The following is a 21504-nucleotide window of genomic DNA, read 5'->3' as shown; positions in this document are numbered from 1 at the left end:
TACGTGAGCTAAAAGGAAATAAAGGAGCAACATCTATAAATGCAGAAGCAATAAGTATGTGCATCCAGGGCCTGCCCACCCAGGAGGCAAAATGAGCCAGTTGCCTTAAGAAGGCAGGTTCCACAAACCTGGGGGGGGGGGTTGCACTCCTGCTTTCCTTTCCTCCCCACTCCTTTACTTTCTCCACTTTCTCCTCTATGCCTTTCTGTGTTGCTGCTTTTTTCTCCCATTTCTTTCACGTTGCTTCATCTCAGCATTTCAGCTCCTGATTTCATGGCGTCTTCCCTCCCCTTCCTCTCTCAAACCACTAACACACAGAATCCCCATCAAGTGCCACAATGTGTGGGCAGCTGACTCCTGTTAGGCAGGTTTCCAGCTTTGCAGGAGAGCAGCTTCAGTCTCCAACCAGTAGGCCATGCAGCAATGGTGAGAGGGTGTCTGTCGACAGAAGGAAATTTGGATAGAGTCAAACCTCGGTTTACACCTACCTCTGTTTGCGACCGCTTCAGCGAGCGACCACCACGGACCCAGAAGTGTTTACATCCAGGTTCCGCGGTATCGGATGCGCAGACACGATCTGCGCAGCTCGCGCATGCGCAGAAGCAATCTGCACAGCGTGTGCGTGCGCAGAAACGCTTTATCGGCGCTTCGCGTACGCGCAGAAGCATGCCTTCGGCGAGCGGCCACTTCGGCGAGCAACCGCCTCCGCGGAACAGATTGCAGTCGCAAACCGAGGGACCACTGTACATGTTTTTAAGTGTGTATGGATAAGGAAGCGAGGTTAGGTAAGCACTCTTCCACCATCACATCTTCTTTCTATCCCAAGACACTTTTCAGTCCGTAAAACAAACAAACAAAATACCCAACTCACTCAAGGGGTCGGGAGAGCAGGACTGGAGAGTGTTTTGGGGTCTGCATTTTGTCCCTGAATCGGATTTTCCTAATCCATGCTCTAACTCAGCAGCACTAGCGAACTGCAGTTCGACAGGGGTATCGTTTTCTGGTTTACCTCAGACAGCAAAGGGTCTTGGGCTTGTGTGCCTCTATAATGGCTGTGGTGGTAAATAATAATATTAATAATAATAATAATTTATTATTTATACCCCGCCCATCTGGCCGGGTTCCCCCAGCCACTCTGGGCGGCTTCCAACAAAACACCAAAATACAGAAATCCATCAAACATTAAAAGCTTCCCTAAACAGGGCTGCCTTGAGATGCCTTCTAAAGGTCTGGTAATTGTTGTTCTCTTTGACCTCTGGTGGGAGGGCATTCCACAGGGTGGGTGCCACTACCGAGAAGGCCCTGTAACTTGGCTTCTCGTAGCGAGGGAACTGGCAGAAGGCCCTCGGCGCTGGACCTCAGTGTCCGGGCAGAACGATGGGGGAGGAGACGCTCCTTCAGGTATACTGGACCAAGGCCGTTTAAAAACAAATGTGTTGGCAGGGTGAGAGGGGAGGAGGTATTTTCACTTCACTCTCCCCTTCTCCATGGCTGCTACAGCACTCTCCTTTGGAAAAACCACTTGAGGAAAACTACATTCCTGCAGCTCCCTGGCATGCAATACAGTGGCAGACCCAAGTGTCCCTATTTTCCAGGGACAGTCCCGGATTTACAGCAGCCACCCCAGTTTCCCCCCATTGATCCCACAGTGTCCCAATTTTCCTTAGGATGTCCCTCTTTTCATCAGAGAAATGTTGGATGGCCCAATCCATCTGGACACTTCCGTATAAGGAAGTTTTTAAAAAATGTTTAATGTTTTATTATGTTTTTATGATGGAAGCCGCCCAGAATGGCTGGGGCAACCCAGTCCAATGGGTGGGGTATAAATAGCGTAGTAAAAATATTATTATGGAATAGGATGTCCCTATTTTCACGCGAGAAATGTTGGAGGCTATGATCCTTGGCAGCTTCACAGGGAGAGGAATGGATGAAAAGCCAGCAGTCGGTGTCCCAAGAGAATTTCCAATGTTCAATATTCACCCTTATTTATTTCTACAACATTTTCTGGGAGGGTATGTGATTGATTCCTATTAAAACAACAGTGACCGACTGGAAACTCCCTGAGATCTGCAGTGGTCTTGATTCTGCCTAAGGCATGGTGCTGTCTTTCCCTCAGCCACTACAGCTGCTGTTTCCTCCAGCTACTGCTGGGAATGAAAATATTCTGCAGATGAATGCCTCCGATGGAAACAGGGCAACCTCCCCTGTTTCAGGAAATTGACTGGCAGCTGCGGTGTGCTGACTTGCCAGTGGGTAAGAATAAATAGGAAAACGTTATTTGCTTGCACATGACTTTCAAAAGAAGTTCACCACCACAAGATTATTGATGGCACTCTAGGTTCCCTTTAACATTTTATTGGTATGATCCCCAGTTCGCAATGAGTTGCAGTAAGGTTCCACCAGTCCATGCCATATCCCCTCCAGCTCAATTAAATGGGTTGAGCCTGTATTGGGGGGGGGGGGGCTGGAAGCTTCAGTTGGTACAGAAGACACCTGCCAGGAATTTTTTTGGATAGATACTAGTCTCATTTCAAGGTTGAATATTGATCTTTACAAGCCGTGAATTGCCTGGAACTCATATGTCTAAAGGACCGCCTTCCCCCATACCATCACATTTTTTGGATCTGTGAGTGAGACCCAAGACATTCTGCTGCCTGAGATAGAAACTGACTGGCCCTGCCATTCAATCTTCTTTCAGTACTGCCATTGGGATGCCATCATCAGCTGAACCCGAGACACCAAGCTAGATAGAGAAGACACTGCTCAGACCTCCTGCAGAGATAAATGGCCAGTGTGCCTAAGAGTGGGGGAGAGGAATGGCTACCTGGAATGGCTACCTGGAATGGCAGACATGTTTTTATTACGCTGATGGCTTAATGCTACCTGACAGCTTGATGCTATGCATTGTATTTAACTGTGCAAGCACACTGGGAACACTTTTTGTGAAGGGCTGGATCACTCTCCTTTGTCTCTCACAACTATTTCTCTATTATACAAATCCTTTCTGAACAGAAAACATCATGGTGAATGTGTGAAATCCCCAAGGAAGCATCTTACCTGGGGAATCTTGTAGATGCCCAAGATGTTTGCCAGGTAGACGGAGGTATCAAAGTCCAGTCCCCCAATAACTGCCATCAGGCGTTTTTGGATGTTGCACTTGTAGTTGGGTATAAGTGTGGAGGGAAGGTTCAGAGCAGCCCTGTAGGTCATCCTTTCATCAAAGTAATTGTCATAGATGTGGAATCCCAGTGTGATATTAGGTAAGATCTTGGGGTTCTCATTGATCTCCTTGACAGCAAATACCAAGGCCAGGATATGCTGGTAGTTCTTTGGCACAATACTGCAATGAGAATTTTATGCTGTATCATTGGGAGATATGCTATGCATTATTATTTTTTAAATGGGCTTCTTTATGATTCTTCAGTATTTCAGTGAAAATTGTGCCCTAATATACACATATCTGCAGAATACTTTCCCCATAGGAATGCATTGTATTCCACTTCTATTCCACTTACACTAATATATGCATTTTTAGCAACACTTTACCTCCAGATATTCATTTTTGTTTATATTGTTTAGCTGGAGAACTGCATGGAACAATTTGGAGAAGTGTGAATTTCAAATGATGGCTGTGTATTATTTTTGTTATATTTTTAGAACAACTTTTTTTTATAGATTCACATTTAAATATGAACTGATTTGAATTCCCCCCTTTCCAATAATGGAATATTGATGTTTTCTTTGGGGTCCATCATATACTTGACAACACTTCTTGAAGTTCTAAGAGACACTCTTGCTGACACGAGCCTCTAAAGCCTTTTATCTCATACCAACTTCCCTAAGCCTCCACTTCTGTCCAATTAATTCAAAAATTGGTTTAGCAGCTAGGTACAGTCTGCCTCTGACCGGCAAACTCCTCAGATTATGTTCCTGCTTGCTTGGACAGCTGAGCTCATTTAGAAATCTACTTTTATAATGTTCTTCTGGTAAGAACTGAGTAGCATTTTAGCTTAATGCAGGGCTCATTCAGACTTCACCATGTGTCCTGCCATTTTCCTCCAGGAAAACCTGATCTTTGCTGCTCAATCAGAACTGACACCTCCCTCAGAACTTCTCCCAGCTGACAGTTAACTGACATTTCTTCACTGATCACTGCCTTCAGGTGAATACAGTCTGAATATATCTGATCCAGGGCCTGTCTATAAATTATAAACACAATCGCCTAGCCTGATTTAGATGAGAACATCAGGGGCTCTTTGAGCGCCACCTCAAAGGAGAGGTGAACCTTTAAGACCCCTCACATGAGAGTTTCTGAGGTGAAGATTAATAACAGATAAACAGAGAAGGGCTTTCGATCTTAAACTAGGGAGGTTTAATCTGTGAATCCTCCCCTAGTTTAACTCTCCTTGGAAGAGATTTGGTGGGATGTGAGGAGGAGAGAACACATCAACAAGACCAGGCTCTCTCATCTCACTGTCGCATTTAGATTTGCATCTCCCTTCTTCCAAGCCAACTCTTCAGCTTTGTAAATGCCCCCCACCCCATCTCCCTGGAAGAATATCACACTGAAATCAGTGGAACTAGCTTCTGAATAGGCCTGGCTAGAGCTAGGAGATATATCAGTATCATCTGATTATTTGACATTTGAATTCTTTACAGGTTATTAAGAAGTTGATGGATAGTTAGCCTTTCTTTGAAGTTTTCTTCGTCAAAAGGAGCAAAGAGAAGAGAAGCAAGTCCGCCAACAATAAGATGACCAGGTTGGTAGTATTCATGTGGAATTCTGGACAGATCATGGACAGTGCAACTCGTGGTATGTTTGCACACCAAATGTAGCAGATGAAAGAGAAGGGGCACAATAAACAGCAGCATACTGAAGCACATATTATTTCTCATCAAACACCCTTATTTCCATCCAGCACATGAACCTTGCTTCATAACCACCCTCAGTACAATATTCTGCCTTATGATGAACAGCCCTTCTCTAACAATTCACAGATTAAAATCCTATTTTATAACTTGATTAAGAGAAAAGTGAAAATCCTCCCTCTTCCTCTGTCCTTTACCTTGCTTAGAATGGCAGGAAGAGGTTATAATACCCATGTTTTGACATTGGTTAGTATTCTCTGGAAATCTACTGAGACGTTATCCAAGGGAGACTTAGCCATGCAGAGAGTGATAATTATAGGTGAGATAATAACATGCTCTCAGAAAATGACCAAAAAAACCAACCAACCCCTGCTTCTGATGTTTCATCCAAAGTGGTTTCTGTCTGTTTATGGGACAACAAAAGGGCATGCAGAATTAACAGTAATGAGGAAGAGAAGAACAGTTAGCCAGTCTCTTATCAATCCTGACCAGTGCTAATGATTAATCTGACCTCCCCAAATGTTCCACCTGAACACCAGTTCATTAGATTTCTGACAATTATGCCAAGACAAAAGAATGGTGAAAATGACTGAGTTTTGAAGGTGTTTTGGGTTGGTAGGAAGGAAAAATAGGTATCAACAAAGGAGAATGTCCTGGATGCCAACATCCAGGTTTGGGGCACAAACTCTTTGGTGAGAGATTCCCTGCCAAGATTTTAAATCACAAAATAGGCAGCAAATTAAACTGTGGAAATATAGGTTGCTAGACCTTTAAAATATGACTCCCCTCTTCCCTTAGCATAGAATAAGACCACACATTCAGTAAGTTAGGAATACAGTGGTACCTCAACCTACGAATTTAATGCATTCAGAATGCACATTCGTAAGTCGAAAAAAATTGTAAGTTGAATCCCATAGGAATGCATTGGGAGAAAAAAATTGTAAGTCGAAGCAACCCTATCTAAAACTTCGTAAGTTGAAAAAAATCCTATCTAAACCGCATCCAATATGGCGGACGGAGCTCTGTTCGTAAGTTGAAACATTCGTAAGTAGAGTTATTCGTAAGTCGAGGTACCACTGTACTTATAAACTCTTGAAAGGCGAGGTTCGTGTGCTTTTCCGCATAACAGTCAGAAAACACAGGCAGCAAAACGTGGCTTATTTACAATGCTGGAAGTTCACATTATTGGTATAGGAATGCAAGAGAGGCTTCTAAGAACCAAGTGGTCTGAGTATGAGGAAACCAGCTCTGACCTAAAACGTTGTGCTTCTCAGGTAGAGTGAAGGAGAGCAAGAGGCCTGATTACCAATTCCCTCCCAAGGTGAGCTATGCCTGGCACAACAGCTTGCTCTGTAGCCTTATACCTGTCTTTATTCAACGTTAGCATATTGGCCTTGGAGCCTTTCCGGTAAATGTTGGGACCGTGTTTTGGTTTCAACTGGTTTCCATTGATTTGGAATCAACTGGTTTCCATTGATTTGGAATCAACTGAGCTATTTTCTGATGTTGTAGGAGGAAGGGGAAATCCTGGCTCATGCCTGTGTGCAGTATCTCCAAGGCATGGCAGAAAATAGCAGAGTAGCTGATACGTGGAAAAGTAATTCCCGTGCAGCTCCCATACAGAGCCCAAAGTAAGATACGCAGGCAGCAGACTTTCTTTAGTAATATTTTACTGAGGTTCTTAAAGTATAAGAGTGGTTATAAAGTCCAAAATTCTTGCTGGATGCCCTTACAAGAGTCAAAACTTAACTCAAAAGTGCGTATCCAGTTAGAGAAACAAGAGAGACAGGAAGATTGTACAGGAGAAAGAGAAAGAGAAAGGATACAGAACTGCTCAGTAGCATGAGTTTTGGACCTTTAGTGTCACATGACCCCAGCTGCAGAGAAGCTTTGAGAAAGTTCAATAAGATTGTGGACCCATAAAACTTACAATCCATGACACACAGACTGGTCCCTAGTGGCAAAAAGGGGTGTAGAGAACCCTCCACCTTCCTTCTCTCTCAACTTCTTTACATGGTTTGCAGCAATGGGAATTTAGCCCTGGGAAGATATTAAGAAACCACACCTTCTCTACAAGCACAAACAACTATTTTTTGATCCTGATAGAAAAGCACCTCACAACTGGTTGGTGGGACAGTATATAGAAGTAATAAATAAAAAGTAGTGTGTGGTGGCATTATATTTTAAAAATGGAGCTTAATTTCATTACTGTTCAATATGCTTTTACACCAAAATATACATTCAGAAGCATTCTGCCCCATCTTATAATAATAAGCCCATTAAAAATACCACAATTGTTATCCATTGAATTTTAAATTCAAAAAAACTCAACAGGAATGGTCTATAATAATAATAATAATTTATTATTTATACCCCGCCCATCTGGCTGGGTTTCCCCAGCCACTCTGGGCGGCTTCCAACAGAAAAATAAAGCACAATAATCTATTAAACATTACAAGAAAACAATACAAAACAAAACAAAAAATTACCAACAAAATAAATTTAAACAAACGCAAATTAAACACATTCAAACCTATAAGACATTTAAAAACATTTCTTGCTGCTGAAATTATATGCAGCAACAACAGCAGGCCTCTCTGCAGGCAGGCAGACTATGGCTGTGTTGGTGAGTGCAGGCCCCGCCCCCTAGGCCAGGTGGAAATGGCAGAAAAGGGAGCGGTCCCCCAGGCACTCACAGGCAGCAGCATATATTACCCATAACTACAGGCATCCCTCACTGAACACAAATAACTAAATAATTTAATTAATACCCAGAAATGGAAAGAGAGAGATGGAGAGTTCTCATGGCTGGTGAGAGTAGAGACAGGAGGAGCAGCAGGGGGTTGTTTACACTGCTCAGCCCCGCCCCCCCACCTGAGAGCTAATGTGCTTGGAAGAGCACACAGCCTCCAGTCAGACCCCAAAATTCCAGATGTGGGTCTTTTAGGTGCAGTTTTTTTTTGATCTGGAATGGAGAGAGAGCAGCAGAGAAGACATTCCAAGGGATTAGAGCAGGGGTCTCCAAACTAAGGCCCGGGGGCCGGATGCAGCCCAGTCGCCTTCTAAATCCGGCCCGCGGATGGTCCAAGAATCAGCATGTTTTTTCATGAGTAGAATGTGTCCTTTTATTTAAAATGCATCTCTGGGTTATTTGTGGGGCCTGCCTGGTGTTTTTACATGAGTAGAATGTGTCATTTTATTTAAATTTAAAATGCATCTCTGGGTTATTTATGGGGCATAGGAATTCGTTCATATTTTTTCCAAAATATAATCCAGCCCCCCACAAGGTCTGAGGGACAGTGGACCAGCCCACTGCTGAAAAAGTTTGCTGACCCCTGGATTAGAGGGTGCTTCGCACCTATCCAATCTTCATTTATGTGGGGGGGGGAGGGACACCGGAGCATAACCCTAAGTAAGTGGGGACTCGCTATACTTAAATCTCTGAGACTGCTTAATCATGACAGTAGCAACTCTACTGAAACCTTACTTGCAGGAAAATAAGCTAGAAAGCAACAAGACCTATATAAAAGTTTTCTCTCAGTGTATTGTTTTTTTCATGTTCAGATTGTAATCAATTACCCTCTGAAGTTCTAGTCAGGCCTCAATATTCTGTGGTACTCATGACAGTTTTTTAGTTTTCCAAATAAACCTTAGGGTTAAAACCAGATCAGGTAGGGAGCCCTGTCTCAAAGAGACCACAGGGGATTTTTAAAAGAAATTGCACAGAGGAATTGCAACATGTCAATACAACATAATTTAATGTTGTGGATAAAGAGAGATTACATTGCTCATATTATAGAAGAAAAAAAACACCCAAAGACGATAGGATAATTTATTACTTCCTCTTTATTAACTGCTCCTTGCTGTTCAGATCAGGCCTCAACAAAATGATGTAGCATTTGGGAGCAAAAATGGAGCCCAGTAAGCCAGCACTGGAGGCCAAGATGGAGAAGATCTCCACAGCCACCATGTATTTCCCCTTGGTGCTCAGGTAGACCGGAACAAAGGAGATCCAAACACTACAAAACAACAACATGCTGAAGGTGATGAATTTGGCCTCATTGAAGCTGTCAGGCAGTTTCCTGGCAAAAAAGGCCACAACAAAGCTGATAATGGCTAAAAATCCCATGTAGCCCAGGACACAATAAAACAGGGCAACTGACCCTTCGTTACAGCCTAAAATGATTTCCCTCATTGCAGACTGCATGTCAGAATCAGGGAATGGGGGAGACATTCCTAACCACACAGTGCAAATGCCCGCTTGGATAAGGGAACAAGAAAGCAAAATGGCGCTTCCAAGTCTTTTCCCCACCCACTTCCTCATTCTGGATCCTGGTTTGGTGGCCACAAAGGCCACAACCACCGTGATAGTTTTGGCCAGCACACAAGAAACGGTCACTGTGAAAACAAGGCCAAAAGCCATTTGTCGGAGCAGGCAGCTCACTCTCTCTGGTGGGCTGAGGAAGATCAATGGGCAGAGAAAGCAGAGCAGGAGGAAAGTGAGGAGTGTGTAGGTGAGGTCCCGGTTGTTTGCTCTGACAATGGGTGTGTCCTGATGTTTAATGAAGATGGCTAGTACCACCACTGTGAGGAGAGAGAGAGAAAGGGAAAACAATGCTAAACTCATCCCCAGAGGCTCTTTAAAAGACAAGAAGCTGATGGTCTTTAGAATGCATTGTGATTGTTCCATGTTTGGATAGTGATCTTCGGGGCACGCAACGCAATCTTCCTTGTCTGGAAAGAAAGTAATGCATTCAGATTTCAGATGTTAGAAGAGCAATGATTACTGCTGTGAGTATGGACCTCTTAAGGTTTATTGAAAATAATCCCAGATATTTCCAGAGTAACCAGATTGAAAGTGATGCTTGAGACCCCCACCTCAGCACTTTGGCCATGTCGGGTGTCCTGTGAGGGATTGCAAACTCCACATAAACCACATTGTTATTGTTCAGAACAGGTACTGCCCATGACCATTTTACACAGGGGTTCCATTCCCAGCCCCATTCCACACACACCCCATACTACAGTATGTTGAACGCATTCAGCCCAGGTGTATGATCACACATCATTCATAGACATGTTTATTTCTTATTGCCTGAATTAAGGAAGGTGTCTCATACAAAATCATATCACTGGTGCTTTTAGATCAAAATTGCCTGCTGTATTTTAAACTGTAACGAAGATTTGATCATGGGTTACAAACCATTGGTTTTTTTTAGAAGATGGTCCATATTCCGTTATGGGGGCTATCTGCCAATAGGTATGGAGCAGAAATTTGGTTTTTATGCCACTTGAATAAGAAAGTTACCTACATTGCACTCCTTGAACCAACACATTGACCAAAGTAAAGATGCCATTAAAAATGTGTACTTCTCTAAACATTTGTGATGCAGTTCTCCAATCAAACAATATGTACAAAAATACACACATCACCACTGATTTATTTATCCTTTCCCTCAACTTCTAACATGACATACAGTTTGAAAATTATATATCCTGTGTCTCTTACCCTTCTGGGACGAAATCTTGCCTTGAGGACATGGAGCACAATCATAGCAGCAGAATGGCTCCCCCTCCTTCTTTTCCTTCCTGGAACCAGGAGGACAACTTGGGTTACAGACCGATAGGGGTGACACCTGCTTATGTAAAAAATGGGGAAGAGGGTAAGGAAAAGTTTTTTCTCCCTCTCTTATAACAATAGAACTCAGAGGTATCCAATGAAGCTAAATATTGGATTGATTAGGGGCACTTTTTCACATAATATAGCTAAAACTATGAGATTAAATTCTACAGGAGACAGTTATGGGCATCAACTTGGCTGACTTTAAAATATTATTGGAAAAACTAATGGAGGAGAAGCCGTTTGGAGGCCACCACCCTTGGTGGAGGGTGTGCTTTTACTCAATGGTCAGAGGCAGTATAGTGCTGAATACCCGTTGTCATTCATTTTACCATACCACAGGGCAGTTTACATTATAAACACATAAAAAGGAAAAGCATGACAAACAGAAGCAGTAACATCCCAGTTTGAAAGACCATAAATTCAGTAACAGCTTGGGAGAGACCTGGTGTCTATAGATATGTTGGTAGGTGCCAGGCAAGCCTTCTTGGGGAGAGCTGATCTTCCCTAATCTAAGAAGCCCCTTTCCTCATTCTACACTTGGGGACAAAGCTTCACAGCCCCTACTTCCTTCTCAGCCATCAGCATTTGAACTGCAAGGACAAGCACCTTCTTCTCCTTCCCAAGAGACTCATGAAATGCACTTGGACGAAAAGAACCCCAACCAAAAGCCACATGCCACATCCAGATGCTGGACAAGTCTGGCCAATGGCAATATTCCTCACTAGTTGAGCATTGATCTGAGCCAGCAAGATCATCTTATGTTGAAATTCCTGTATCCTGGACAACATGACTTTCGGGATGACTTCCAACTCTATGATTCTATCATTCTTAAGCAGTGCAGAGGAAAAAGTTTCTAATCTGGCTGGAAAGGCAAGTATGTGCTGGACTGATGATATGTAAGTAGAATAACATTCTCTTTTCCTATCTCTCATAGATGTAGTGATTATGCCTCACCTGGTGAAAGCTTCTGTGCCACACCATTCTGTTGTCCTCAAGGGTGAAATGCTGGCCTGTGGCAGCCTCCCCACCTACCCTTCCAACCTTGACTCTCATGAAGGAGTTATTTGGAAAAGTGACCAGGTTGGTAATATCAAAGCCAGCTTCTACTTCCCTGTTTGGACTAAAAGATACCGTTTCCCCAGCAGAGTTGTTAAATGAGACACTCCTAAGAAAGGGGTGGAGCTGCATGGAAAGGAAAACAGTAAGTCTGAAGTAATGCAAATGTCTCACAATACATATATAATACATACATAAAACTTTTAATGCTGTAGAGTAAGGTGTCCTTACAGGCTTGGCCTTTGTCACTTCCTCTTACCTTAGGAGGAAATGGGCAATAAAGCCATTTGTTCTGCTCACTCTAAATGTGAATTTGGTGTGTGTGGAGTTCTGAGCTGCTGCCTACATCCACATGGATTTAAGAAAAAAAACAGAGATACAAACTAGGACACTTTCGGACCATAACCCAAGCCAGGGAAATTGCAACCTAACAGCAGTTTAATGAAAAAACAGTGAAAATTTAATAAATAAACTGAAAGTACAAGGGAAAATAGGAGACAATCCGAAAGATGTAAGGAAACTTTTTGTTATTACACAGAGCTATATTGAGCCAGTGAGGAACACAGAGAAAAAAATAGAAGGTTATTTAAAGCAGAACAATGTACCAAAAATTCTGAAGGAGAAGATTAGTTATTTGAATGCTCCGGTATCAATGATGGAGATGCAACAGGCAATAGGCCAGGCTAAAGCTGATAAATCGCCAGGACCAGTTGGACTATCAGCTAAGTATTATAAGAAATTACTATATTGGCCTAAATATAAGCTCCTCTTTTCCCCCAAATTCAGACTGTGAAAAGTTAAAGTGTGGCTTATATTCGCGACCTTATGATATGCAGCCAGGAGCATGGGGCAAACAGCGCCAGGAGCGTGGCAAAGCAGCACCTGCCCTGTGCATACCGTGTTTCCCCTTTTTTAAGACACCGTCTTATAACTTTTTTCCCTCAAAAAAACACACAGTGGCTTATTTTCAGGGGGTGTCTTTTTTTAAAAAAAAAAGTGCTGGTACAACTGGGACCCACTGGCTCAGGATGCTCGGTGCTCTCTTCTGCACATTGCTGGGCGCGTTGTTGGCGCTGCCAGTTCCGAGCGCCTGCAGGGTGGGGTGGGGGTGGCAGTGCTTTAAACCCCCAACCCTGTAGAAAGCAATGGAAGTTATGGACTGTAACAATCCTTAAGAGGCGCAGGTCTTAAAAAACCCCTGGTATCACCCTTGAAGCACAGCCTTCCAAAGTCAGGGGGGAATAGGTCTGTTTAGACAAAGGAAAGGATCGGGGGTGATTCTGTGCCCTGGGACCCACAGAACTACTTTAAAAATCCCAACCTGGGGGGGGGTCAAATAGTGAAGCCCCATAGCCCTGTAGCAACAGAAGGCACATTCTGAAGCACCCGAGCTGTTCGGTTCCATAAAAAATCCAGGAATTGTAAAATTAACAACAATAATGGGGGAGCACTCTATCCAAAGAGTTAAGAAGGAATGGGAAAGTGTTGAGTTATATATGGAAAAATATGGAAAGGAAAGTTAGTTAAAGATAAAAAATAAATAATTATCGCAAGGGGAAAAATAACATCATAAAGGGTAATAATATTAAATATAAAATAGACAACACAACAGAAAAAGCAAGTATATGACTAAATGAGATCGCACAGGAGTGAGGGAAGTGGGGAGAGAGGGAGGGGGGTAAGGAATGGAAGGAGGCAATGGTTGGAGGAGGGTATAGGGGGATGAATTAAAGGAAAATTAAGACTGAGAAGCGCATGGTTTTTGTTTTTTAAAGATGCAAAGGCTTGCAATCAGCCAAAGTATAGAGCCCAACTTCTAGGAGACTGCGATCTACTTGCGGATTTATAAACTGGAGGTGATCTACCCCCGTTATATTGGTGTTCAGGTCAGAGTTGTTTTTAGAGAGAGGAAATATCCCATTTTTGAGGTTAAAGTAAAAGTTCCTGACCTTTTTTTTATAATGAGGAAATGCTGCTAAAACTCCGTTCTTCATTCCACGAAGGGGAGAGGGGGCGGGGCCGGGTGCTCAAAGACAAAAGAAATGGAAAAGGAGATAGCGATCAAATCCAGCCTCGCATTCATGCAGCCGTCGGGAGAGGCAGGGGCTGCAGCCGAGTGCTGCTTCACAAACAAACGGGGGAAAGTGCTTAGAACCCAGAGAATCCAGCTGAAAAACACGAAGCAGCAACAGCAATTGCACACACACCATCCCAAGCCAGCACAGTAACCAAGTCCCAAAAGCAAGAAAGGACTCAGCAAACACTGCTGCGGCCGGCGTTGCTGCTGCTGACTCGGGGAGCTCAGTGATCTCTTCCGCACAGCGCCTATCACTATGGCTTATTTTCGGGGTACGGTTTATATTTCTCAAATGCTTAGAAATGCTGCTATGGCTTATTTTATGACTACGCCTTAAAAAGGGGGAAACACGGTAGTCCCACATTCTCTCCCCCAAGGCTGGGAAGGGATAAGGCCATTGGCAATGCAGACCAGCTCCCCGCTCCCCAGTAGGCAGCCAGGAGCAGCAAGGAATAAAGCAGCTTAGATTCAGGTATTTTTCCTTTCTCTCTCCCCCCCCCCTCCAATGTTAAATGTGCAGCATATATTTATATTAGGGCCAATACAGTACAAGATTTTTCTGGCACATCCACTTAAGGATATAATGAATGGAATATTAAATACAGGGAAACTGCCAGAATCTCGGAAAGAGGCATATATTACATTGATTCCAAAATAAGATACAGATTTACAGGCCAATCTCTTTATGAAATAATGACTACAAACTATTTGCCAATATTTTGGCAAACAGAATGAAAAAGATTTTAAAGGATTTCATCCATCAAGATTAAGCTGGCTTTCTTCGCAGTCAGCAGATGAAGGATAACATGAGAAATATAATGTGTTTTTGTTTTGTTTCTTGTTTTTATGGGATAGAATCCAATTTCATTGTAATTACACAATGACAATAAAGAAATCTAATCTAATCTAATATCAGGAATCCAGGAATGATAAGCAAGCAGCATTAATGTTTATAGATGCAGAAAAGGCCTTTGACAATGTTTCCTGGACTTTTATGGGGGGGACACATTAGAAACAACGGATTTTGGAGAGACATTTTATAGAGGAAATGATGCAATTTATTCAGAACAACAGGCAAAGCTGATTGTGAATAATATAATAATGGAAGATGTAAAATAATGAAAGGAATAAGACAGGGATGTCCCCTGTTGCCAGTACTGTACTGTTTATTTTAGTACTAGAGACACTGGCATAAAATATAAGATCAGATGAAGAAATAAAAGGGATAATGGTGGGAAATAAAGCATATAAACCTAAAGCTTTTGCAGATGACCTTGTGATAACAGTAGAAGACCCGATTGTAAGTCTACCGAGACTCCTGAATTTGAGCAAGAAACAAGCTTCAAGCTTAATAAGAGCAAAATGAAAATGCTGATGAAAAACATGACAGAACACAATAAAAAATAACAACAAAATATCACTGAGTTGATAATATAAAGGTTAAATATTTAGAAGTTTGTTGACAGCAAAGAATATTAATGTCTATAAGGATAATTATTTAATTATGTGGAAAGAAATAAAAAGAAATTTGGAGGTATGTGGGAAGATGAATCTATCATTTTGGCGAGGATTGTGATAAAAATGATCATATTGTCAATAATATTGTTTTTGTTTCATTTGATTCCTGTAATCAGTGGGGCAGGGCCCTTTAAGGAATGGCAAAGAGATATTTTAAAATTTATCTGGCAGGGGAAGAAACCAAGAATAAAACATAAACTATTAACAGACTCTAAAGATAGAGGTGGTTTTCCCCTTCCAGATTTAAGAATATATTATGAGGTGTCCTGCCTTTGCTGGTTTTGGGAATGGATAACATTACAAAATACAGATATTTTGGATTTGGAGGTTTATGCTAACAGATTTGGTTGGCATGTGTATCTATGATATGAAAAAGTTAAGATACACAGAGGATTCCTGAACCATGCAATAAGAAAATCTTTATATGTGGTATGGGAGAAATATAAAAATTAGCTAGAACAGAAAACACCATGCTGGTTCTCCCCATTAGAAGCGATCTCTGTGAAGAAATTGAGTATGAGAAAAGGCTGGGCAACATATAGGGAGTTATTAGTAGAGGAGGAACACCAGCTGAAATTGAAAAAAACTGAGGACATAAAAGACCTTTTAACAGATTGGTTCCAGTATCACCAGGTGAATGATGTCTTTAAAATTGATAAAAGAAAAGGTTTTGCTACTGAACTATCAAGGTTTGAGAAAGAATGGTTGGAAAATAATGTGAAATTGTTTTCTAAAATGTATAAATTGTTATTGGAATGATTTACTAAAGATGAAGAAGTTAAATCGGTTATGATTCAATGGGCAAGAGACTTTAGGTATAATATACAGTTTACAGCATGGGGGAAACCATGGAGAGGGGATTTGAAATTTGTGGCGTGTTATACTTTAAAAGAAAATTATATGGAAATGATGTATCGCTGGTTTTAACCCCGAGGAAATTAGCAAAAATGTATAGGACAAGTTCAAACGTTTGTTTGAAATGTATGGAAAAAGTAAGTCACCTTTTATCATATGTGGTGGAATTGTAAAGTGATAAAGGAATTCTGGGAAATGATATACAATGACCTAAAAAAAAGGTTTAAAATAGCTTTTGTTAAAAAACCAGAAGCCTTTTTTGTTAGGAATTGTACTGATGGAACTGAAAAGATAGATTATGTATGTTACAACAGCTGCAAGGTCGCCCCCCCCCCACATGCACTCAGTCTTGTCCGCACTTTCTGTGCTTGTCGGAAGTCAATTGCACCACTATTTCCCCCCATTTATTTATTATTATTATTATTATTATTATTATTATTATTATTATTATTTACCTGCCAAGGGTGAAGCTCCTGCATCTCTCCTTCCACCACTACTCTATATTTGGCTCCAGGCAGGAACATGGCATGTAGAGCATGTGCTATGGCATAGACAGCATTATAGAGACTATAGCTGTGACCAGTTATGCTCATCTCAAAGCCAGACGAAGGGAGATCTTCCAGCTTCTCCTCTCCGGTGCAGGCTTCACGGGCCTGCTCCTCTGTACTGGAGTTTGGAAATGAACAGGGAAAGACTTGTGCCCATAACTGCTTGACAAAGCCATTTCCATTTGCCGCAAAAGGATTTTGTGCCTCCAGAAAGGCTTTGAATCCTTGTACCACATTTGAATGAACTGCAAAGGAGAGGGAACCCTGGAAGGCTTGCATATCCCAGGTCATTTGATGGCTCAATGCTGTGAAATCCAGTTGTGCTGTCAGAATCCACACCTTGCCTTCAGATGTCTGGGTCACATTTTCCATTTCACCTAGTACTACCATTGTTCGCAATGCAAGCATGGACTTTGTTCCTCCATAGACAACCACCACCTTGGCTTTACTTTCCATAATAGCTTGATAAATTGGGATCAACTGGAAATACATGTCATAATACTCAGCCAAATGTGTCGTTTTCAGGTTTGTCTCTGCGAAGGCCAAGCAAATGCCTTTCTGGGAGAGCAGAGGTTTCAGGGTCTGAATAAATCTCTCCCCACTTTCTGCAGCAAGCAACCCAACCCATGTCCAACCAAAGTGCAGAAGTAACTCAACAATCCCAGTGTGCTGATGGGCTTCATTGGGCACCATCTTGTAGAAGGAAGTGGATTCGCTTTGACCAGCATCCTCTGGGGCAAAGGAGCCATAAGTGAGCTAAAGGGAAATAAGGGAGCATCATCTATAAATGCAGAAGGACTGGGTATGTGCATCTATGGCCTGCCCACCCAGGAGGCAAAATGAGCTAGTTGCCTTAAGAAGGCAGGTTCCACAAAGCAGGGGGGGGGGGTTGGCAGTTGTGGCAGATTTCACTGTGTTTCTCAGCCGCCACCCCTGCATGCCCAGTTTCCTGTACTGCTTTCCTCTTCTCTCCACTCCTTTTCTTTCTCCACTTTCTCCTCTATGCCTTACTGTTGCTGCTTTCTTCTCCCCTGTTTCTTTCACTTGGCTTCACCGCATTTCAGCTCCTGACTTCATGGTGTCTTCCCTTCCTCTCTCAAACCACTAACACACAGAACCCCCCCCCCCTCAAGTGCCACAAGGTGTGGGCAGCTGACTCCTGATAGGCAGGCTTCCAGCTTTGCAGGAGAGCAGCTTCAGTCTCCAACCAGTAGGCCATGCAGCAAAGGTGAGAGGGTGTCAGTTGGCAGAATGGACTTTGGATACATGTTTTTAGGTGGTGTGGATAAGGAAGTGGGGTGAGATGAGAACTCTTCTACTATCACATTACCTTCTCTCCATCTATAGACACTTTTCAATCAGTGGAAAATCAAACAAACAAAATACCCAACTCACTCAAGGGGTCGGGAGAGCAGGACTGGAGAGTGTTTTGAGGGCTGCATTTTGTCTCTGAATCGGATACTCCTAATTCATGCTCTAACTCAGCAGCGTTAGCAAACTGCAGTTCCACAAGGGTATCATTTTGTGGTTCACCTCAGGCAGCAAAGGGTCTTGGGCTGGCCCTGTGTGCATCTAATGGCTGTGGTTTTAAAAACAAATGTGTTGGCAGGGTGGGAGGAAAGGAGGTATCTTCACTTCACTCTCCCCTTCTCCATGGCATTTGGTGTGCTGCTACAGCACTCTCCTGTGGAAAAACACTTGAGGAAAACCACATTCCTGCAGCCCCCTGGCATGCAATACAGTGGCAGACCCTCCAAGTGTCCCTATTTTCCAAGGACAGTCCTGGATTTACAGCAGACATCCCAGTTTCTTCCCATTTAATCCCACATTGTCCCACTTTTCCATAGGAGGTCCCTCCTTTCATCAGAGAAATGTTGGATTGCATGGAGTTATCCAATCCCCAATCCATCTGAAGACACTTCCGTATAGGGAAGTTTTTTAAAAAATGTTTAATGTTTTATTATGTTTTTATATCTAACAGAAGCCGCCCAGAATAGATGAGGCAACCCAATCTGATGGGTGGGGTATATAAACAGTAAAAATATTATTATGGAATAGGATGTCCTGTCATTCAATCTTCTTTCAGTACTGCCATTGGGGTGCATTCATCAGCTGAACCCAAGCTAGATAGAGGAGACATGTAGCATTCACTGCTCAGACCTCCTGCAGAGAGAAATGGCCAGTATGCCTAAGAGTGGGGGAGAGGAATGGCTACCTGGAATGGCAGACATGTTTTTATTACGCTGATGGCTTAATGCTACCTGACAGCTTGATGCTACGCATTCTATTTAATTGTGCAAAGCACACTGGGAACACTTTTTGTGAAGGGCAGGATCACTCTCCTTTATCTCTCACAACTATTTCTCTATTATACAAATCCTTTCTGAACAGAAAACATCATGGTGAATGTGTGAAATCCCCAAGGCAGCATCTTACCTGGGGAATCTTGTAGATGCTCAAGATGTTTGCCATTTGGAGCGAGGAATCAAAGTCCAGTCCCCCAATAACTGCCATCAGGCGTTTTTGGATGTTGCACTTGTAGTTGGGTATAAGGTTAGAGGGAAGGTTCAGAGCAGCCCTGTAGGTCATCCTTTCATCAAAGTAATTGTCATAGATGTGGAATCCCAGTGTGATATTAGGTAAGATCTTGGGGTTCTCATTGATCTCCTTGACAGCAAATACCAAGGCCAGGATATGCTGGTAGTTCTTTGGCACAATACTGCAATGAGAATTTTATGCTGTATCATTGGGAGATATGCTATGCATTATTATTATTTTAATGGGCTTCTTTATGATTCTTCAGTATTTTAGTGCAAATTGTGCCCTAATATACACATAACTGCAGAATACTTTCCCCACAGGAATGCATTGTATTCCACTTCTATTCCACTTACACTAATATATGCATTTTTAGCAACACTTTACCTCCAGATATTCATTTTTGTTTATATTGTTTAGCACTGAACAATTTGGAGAAGTGTGAATTTCAAATGATGGCTGCGTTTTATTTTTGATATATTTTTAGAACATTTTTTTTTGGTAGTTTCACATTTAAATATGAACTGATTTGAATTCCCCCCTTTCCAATAATGGAATATTGATGTTTTCTTTGGGGTCCATCATATACTTGACAACACTTCTTGAGGTTCTAAGAGACGCTCTTGCTGACACGAGCCTCTAAAGCCTTTTATCTCATACCAACTTCCCTAAGCCTCCACTTCTGTTCAATTTATTCAAAAATTGGTATAGCAGCTGGGTACAGTCTGCCTCTGACAGGCAAACCCCTCAGATTATGTTCCTCCCTGTTTGGACAGCTGAGCTCATATAAGAAATCTACTTTTATTATGTTCTTCTGGTAAGAACTGAGCAGCATTTTAGCTTAATGTAGGGCTCATTCAGACTTCACCATGTGTCCTGCCATTTTCCTCCAGGAAAACCTGATCTTTGCTGCTCAATCGGAACTGACGCGTCCCTCAGAACTTCTCCCAGCCGACAGTTAACTGACATTTCTTCACTGATCACTGCCTTCAGGTGAATACAGTCTGAATAGATCTGATCCAGGGCCTTTCTATAAATTATAAACACAATCGCCTAGCCTAATTTAGATGAGAACATCAGGGGCTCTTTGAGCGCCACCTCAAAGGAGAGGTGAACCTTTAAGACCCCTCACATGAGAGTTTCTGAGGTGAAGATTAATAACAGATAAACAGAGAAGGGCTTTCGATCTTAAACTAGGAAGGTTTAATCTGTGAGTTCTCTTGTTAAACTCTCATTGGAAGAGATTTGGTGGGATGTGAGGAGGAGAGAACACACCAACAAGACCAGACTGTCACATTCAGATCTGCATCTCCCTTCTTCCAAGCCAACTCTTCAGCTTTGTAAATGCCGCCCCCCTCCATCTGCCTAGATATAAATCCTGCTGAAATCAGTGGAACTAGCTTCTGAGTAGGCCTGACTAGAGCTAGGGGATATTTCAGTATCATCTGATTATTTGACATTTGAATTATTTACAAGTTATTAAGAAGTTGATGGATAGTTAGCCTTTCTTTGAAGTTTTCTTCATCAAAAGCAGTAAGGAGGTGGGAAGTAACTCCGCCAACAATAAGATGACCAGGTTGGTAGTATTCATGTGGAATTCTGGACCGATCATAGACATTGCAACTTGTGGTATGTTTGCACACAGAAGGTAGCATACGAAAGAGAAGGGGCACAATAAACAGCAGCATACTGAAGCAAATATTCTTTTCCATCAAACACCCTTATTTCCATCCAGCACATGAACCTTGCTTCACAACCACTCAGTACAATGTTCTGCCTTATCGTGAACAGCACTTCTCTAACAATTCACAGATTATACTCCTATTTTACAACTTGATTAAGAGAAAAGTGAAAATCCTTCCTCTTCCTCTGTCCTCTCTCTTGCTTAGAATGGCAGGAAGAGGTTTTCATACCCATGTTTTGACATTGGTTAGTATTCTCTGGAAATCTACTGAGACATTATCCAAAGGAGACATAGCCATGATGAGAGTGATAATTATAGGTGAGATAATAACAAGCTCTCAGAAAATGACCAAAAAACCAAACCAACCCCTTCTTCTGATGTTTCATCCAAAGTGGTTTCTGTCTGTTTATGGGACAACAAAAGTGCATGCAGAATTAACAACAATGAGGAAGAGAAGAACAGTTAGCCAGTCTCTTATTAATGCTGACCAGTGCTAATGATTAATCTGACCTCCCCAAATTTCCTACCTGAACACCACTTCATTAGATTTCTAACAATTATACCAAGACAAAAGAATGGTGAAAAGGACTGAGTTTTGAAGGTGTTTTGGGTTGGTAGGAAGGAAAAATAGGTATCAACAAAGGAGAATGCCCTGGATGCCAACATCCAGGTTTGGGACACAAACTCTTCGGTGAGAGATTCCCTGCCGAGATTTTAAATCACAAAATAGGCAGCA

At 42.2% G+C, this 21504-nt stretch overlaps 1 protein-coding gene across 1 annotated transcript; it reads right to left on the bottom strand.

Annotated features, from left to right (window-relative positions):
* Window positions 1–2683: 2683 nt before the first annotated feature.
* Window positions 2684–21066, bottom strand: LOC132593082 (vomeronasal type-2 receptor 26-like). The gene is made up of 8 exons (XM_060282046.1): window positions 20998–21066; window positions 18983–19252; window positions 16454–17302; window positions 11525–11674; window positions 10379–10505; window positions 8709–9603; window positions 3058–3340; window positions 2684–2743 (listed from the first exon to the last, which is right to left on the bottom strand). Exons 1-8 carry the CDS (start codon window positions 21064–21066, stop codon window positions 2684–2686), a joined length of 2703 nt encoding a protein of 900 aa, XP_060138029.1.
* Window positions 21067–21504: the final 438 nt, after the last annotated feature.

Source organism: Zootoca vivipara, chromosome 13 (assembly GCF_963506605.1).
Source record: "Zootoca vivipara chromosome 13, rZooViv1.1, whole genome shotgun sequence".
NCBI classification, from domain to species: domain Eukaryota; kingdom Metazoa; phylum Chordata; class Lepidosauria; order Squamata; family Lacertidae; genus Zootoca; species Zootoca vivipara.
Note: the sequence above shows the minus strand (reverse complement) of the source record. Positions and strands in the feature narration are given on the sequence as shown.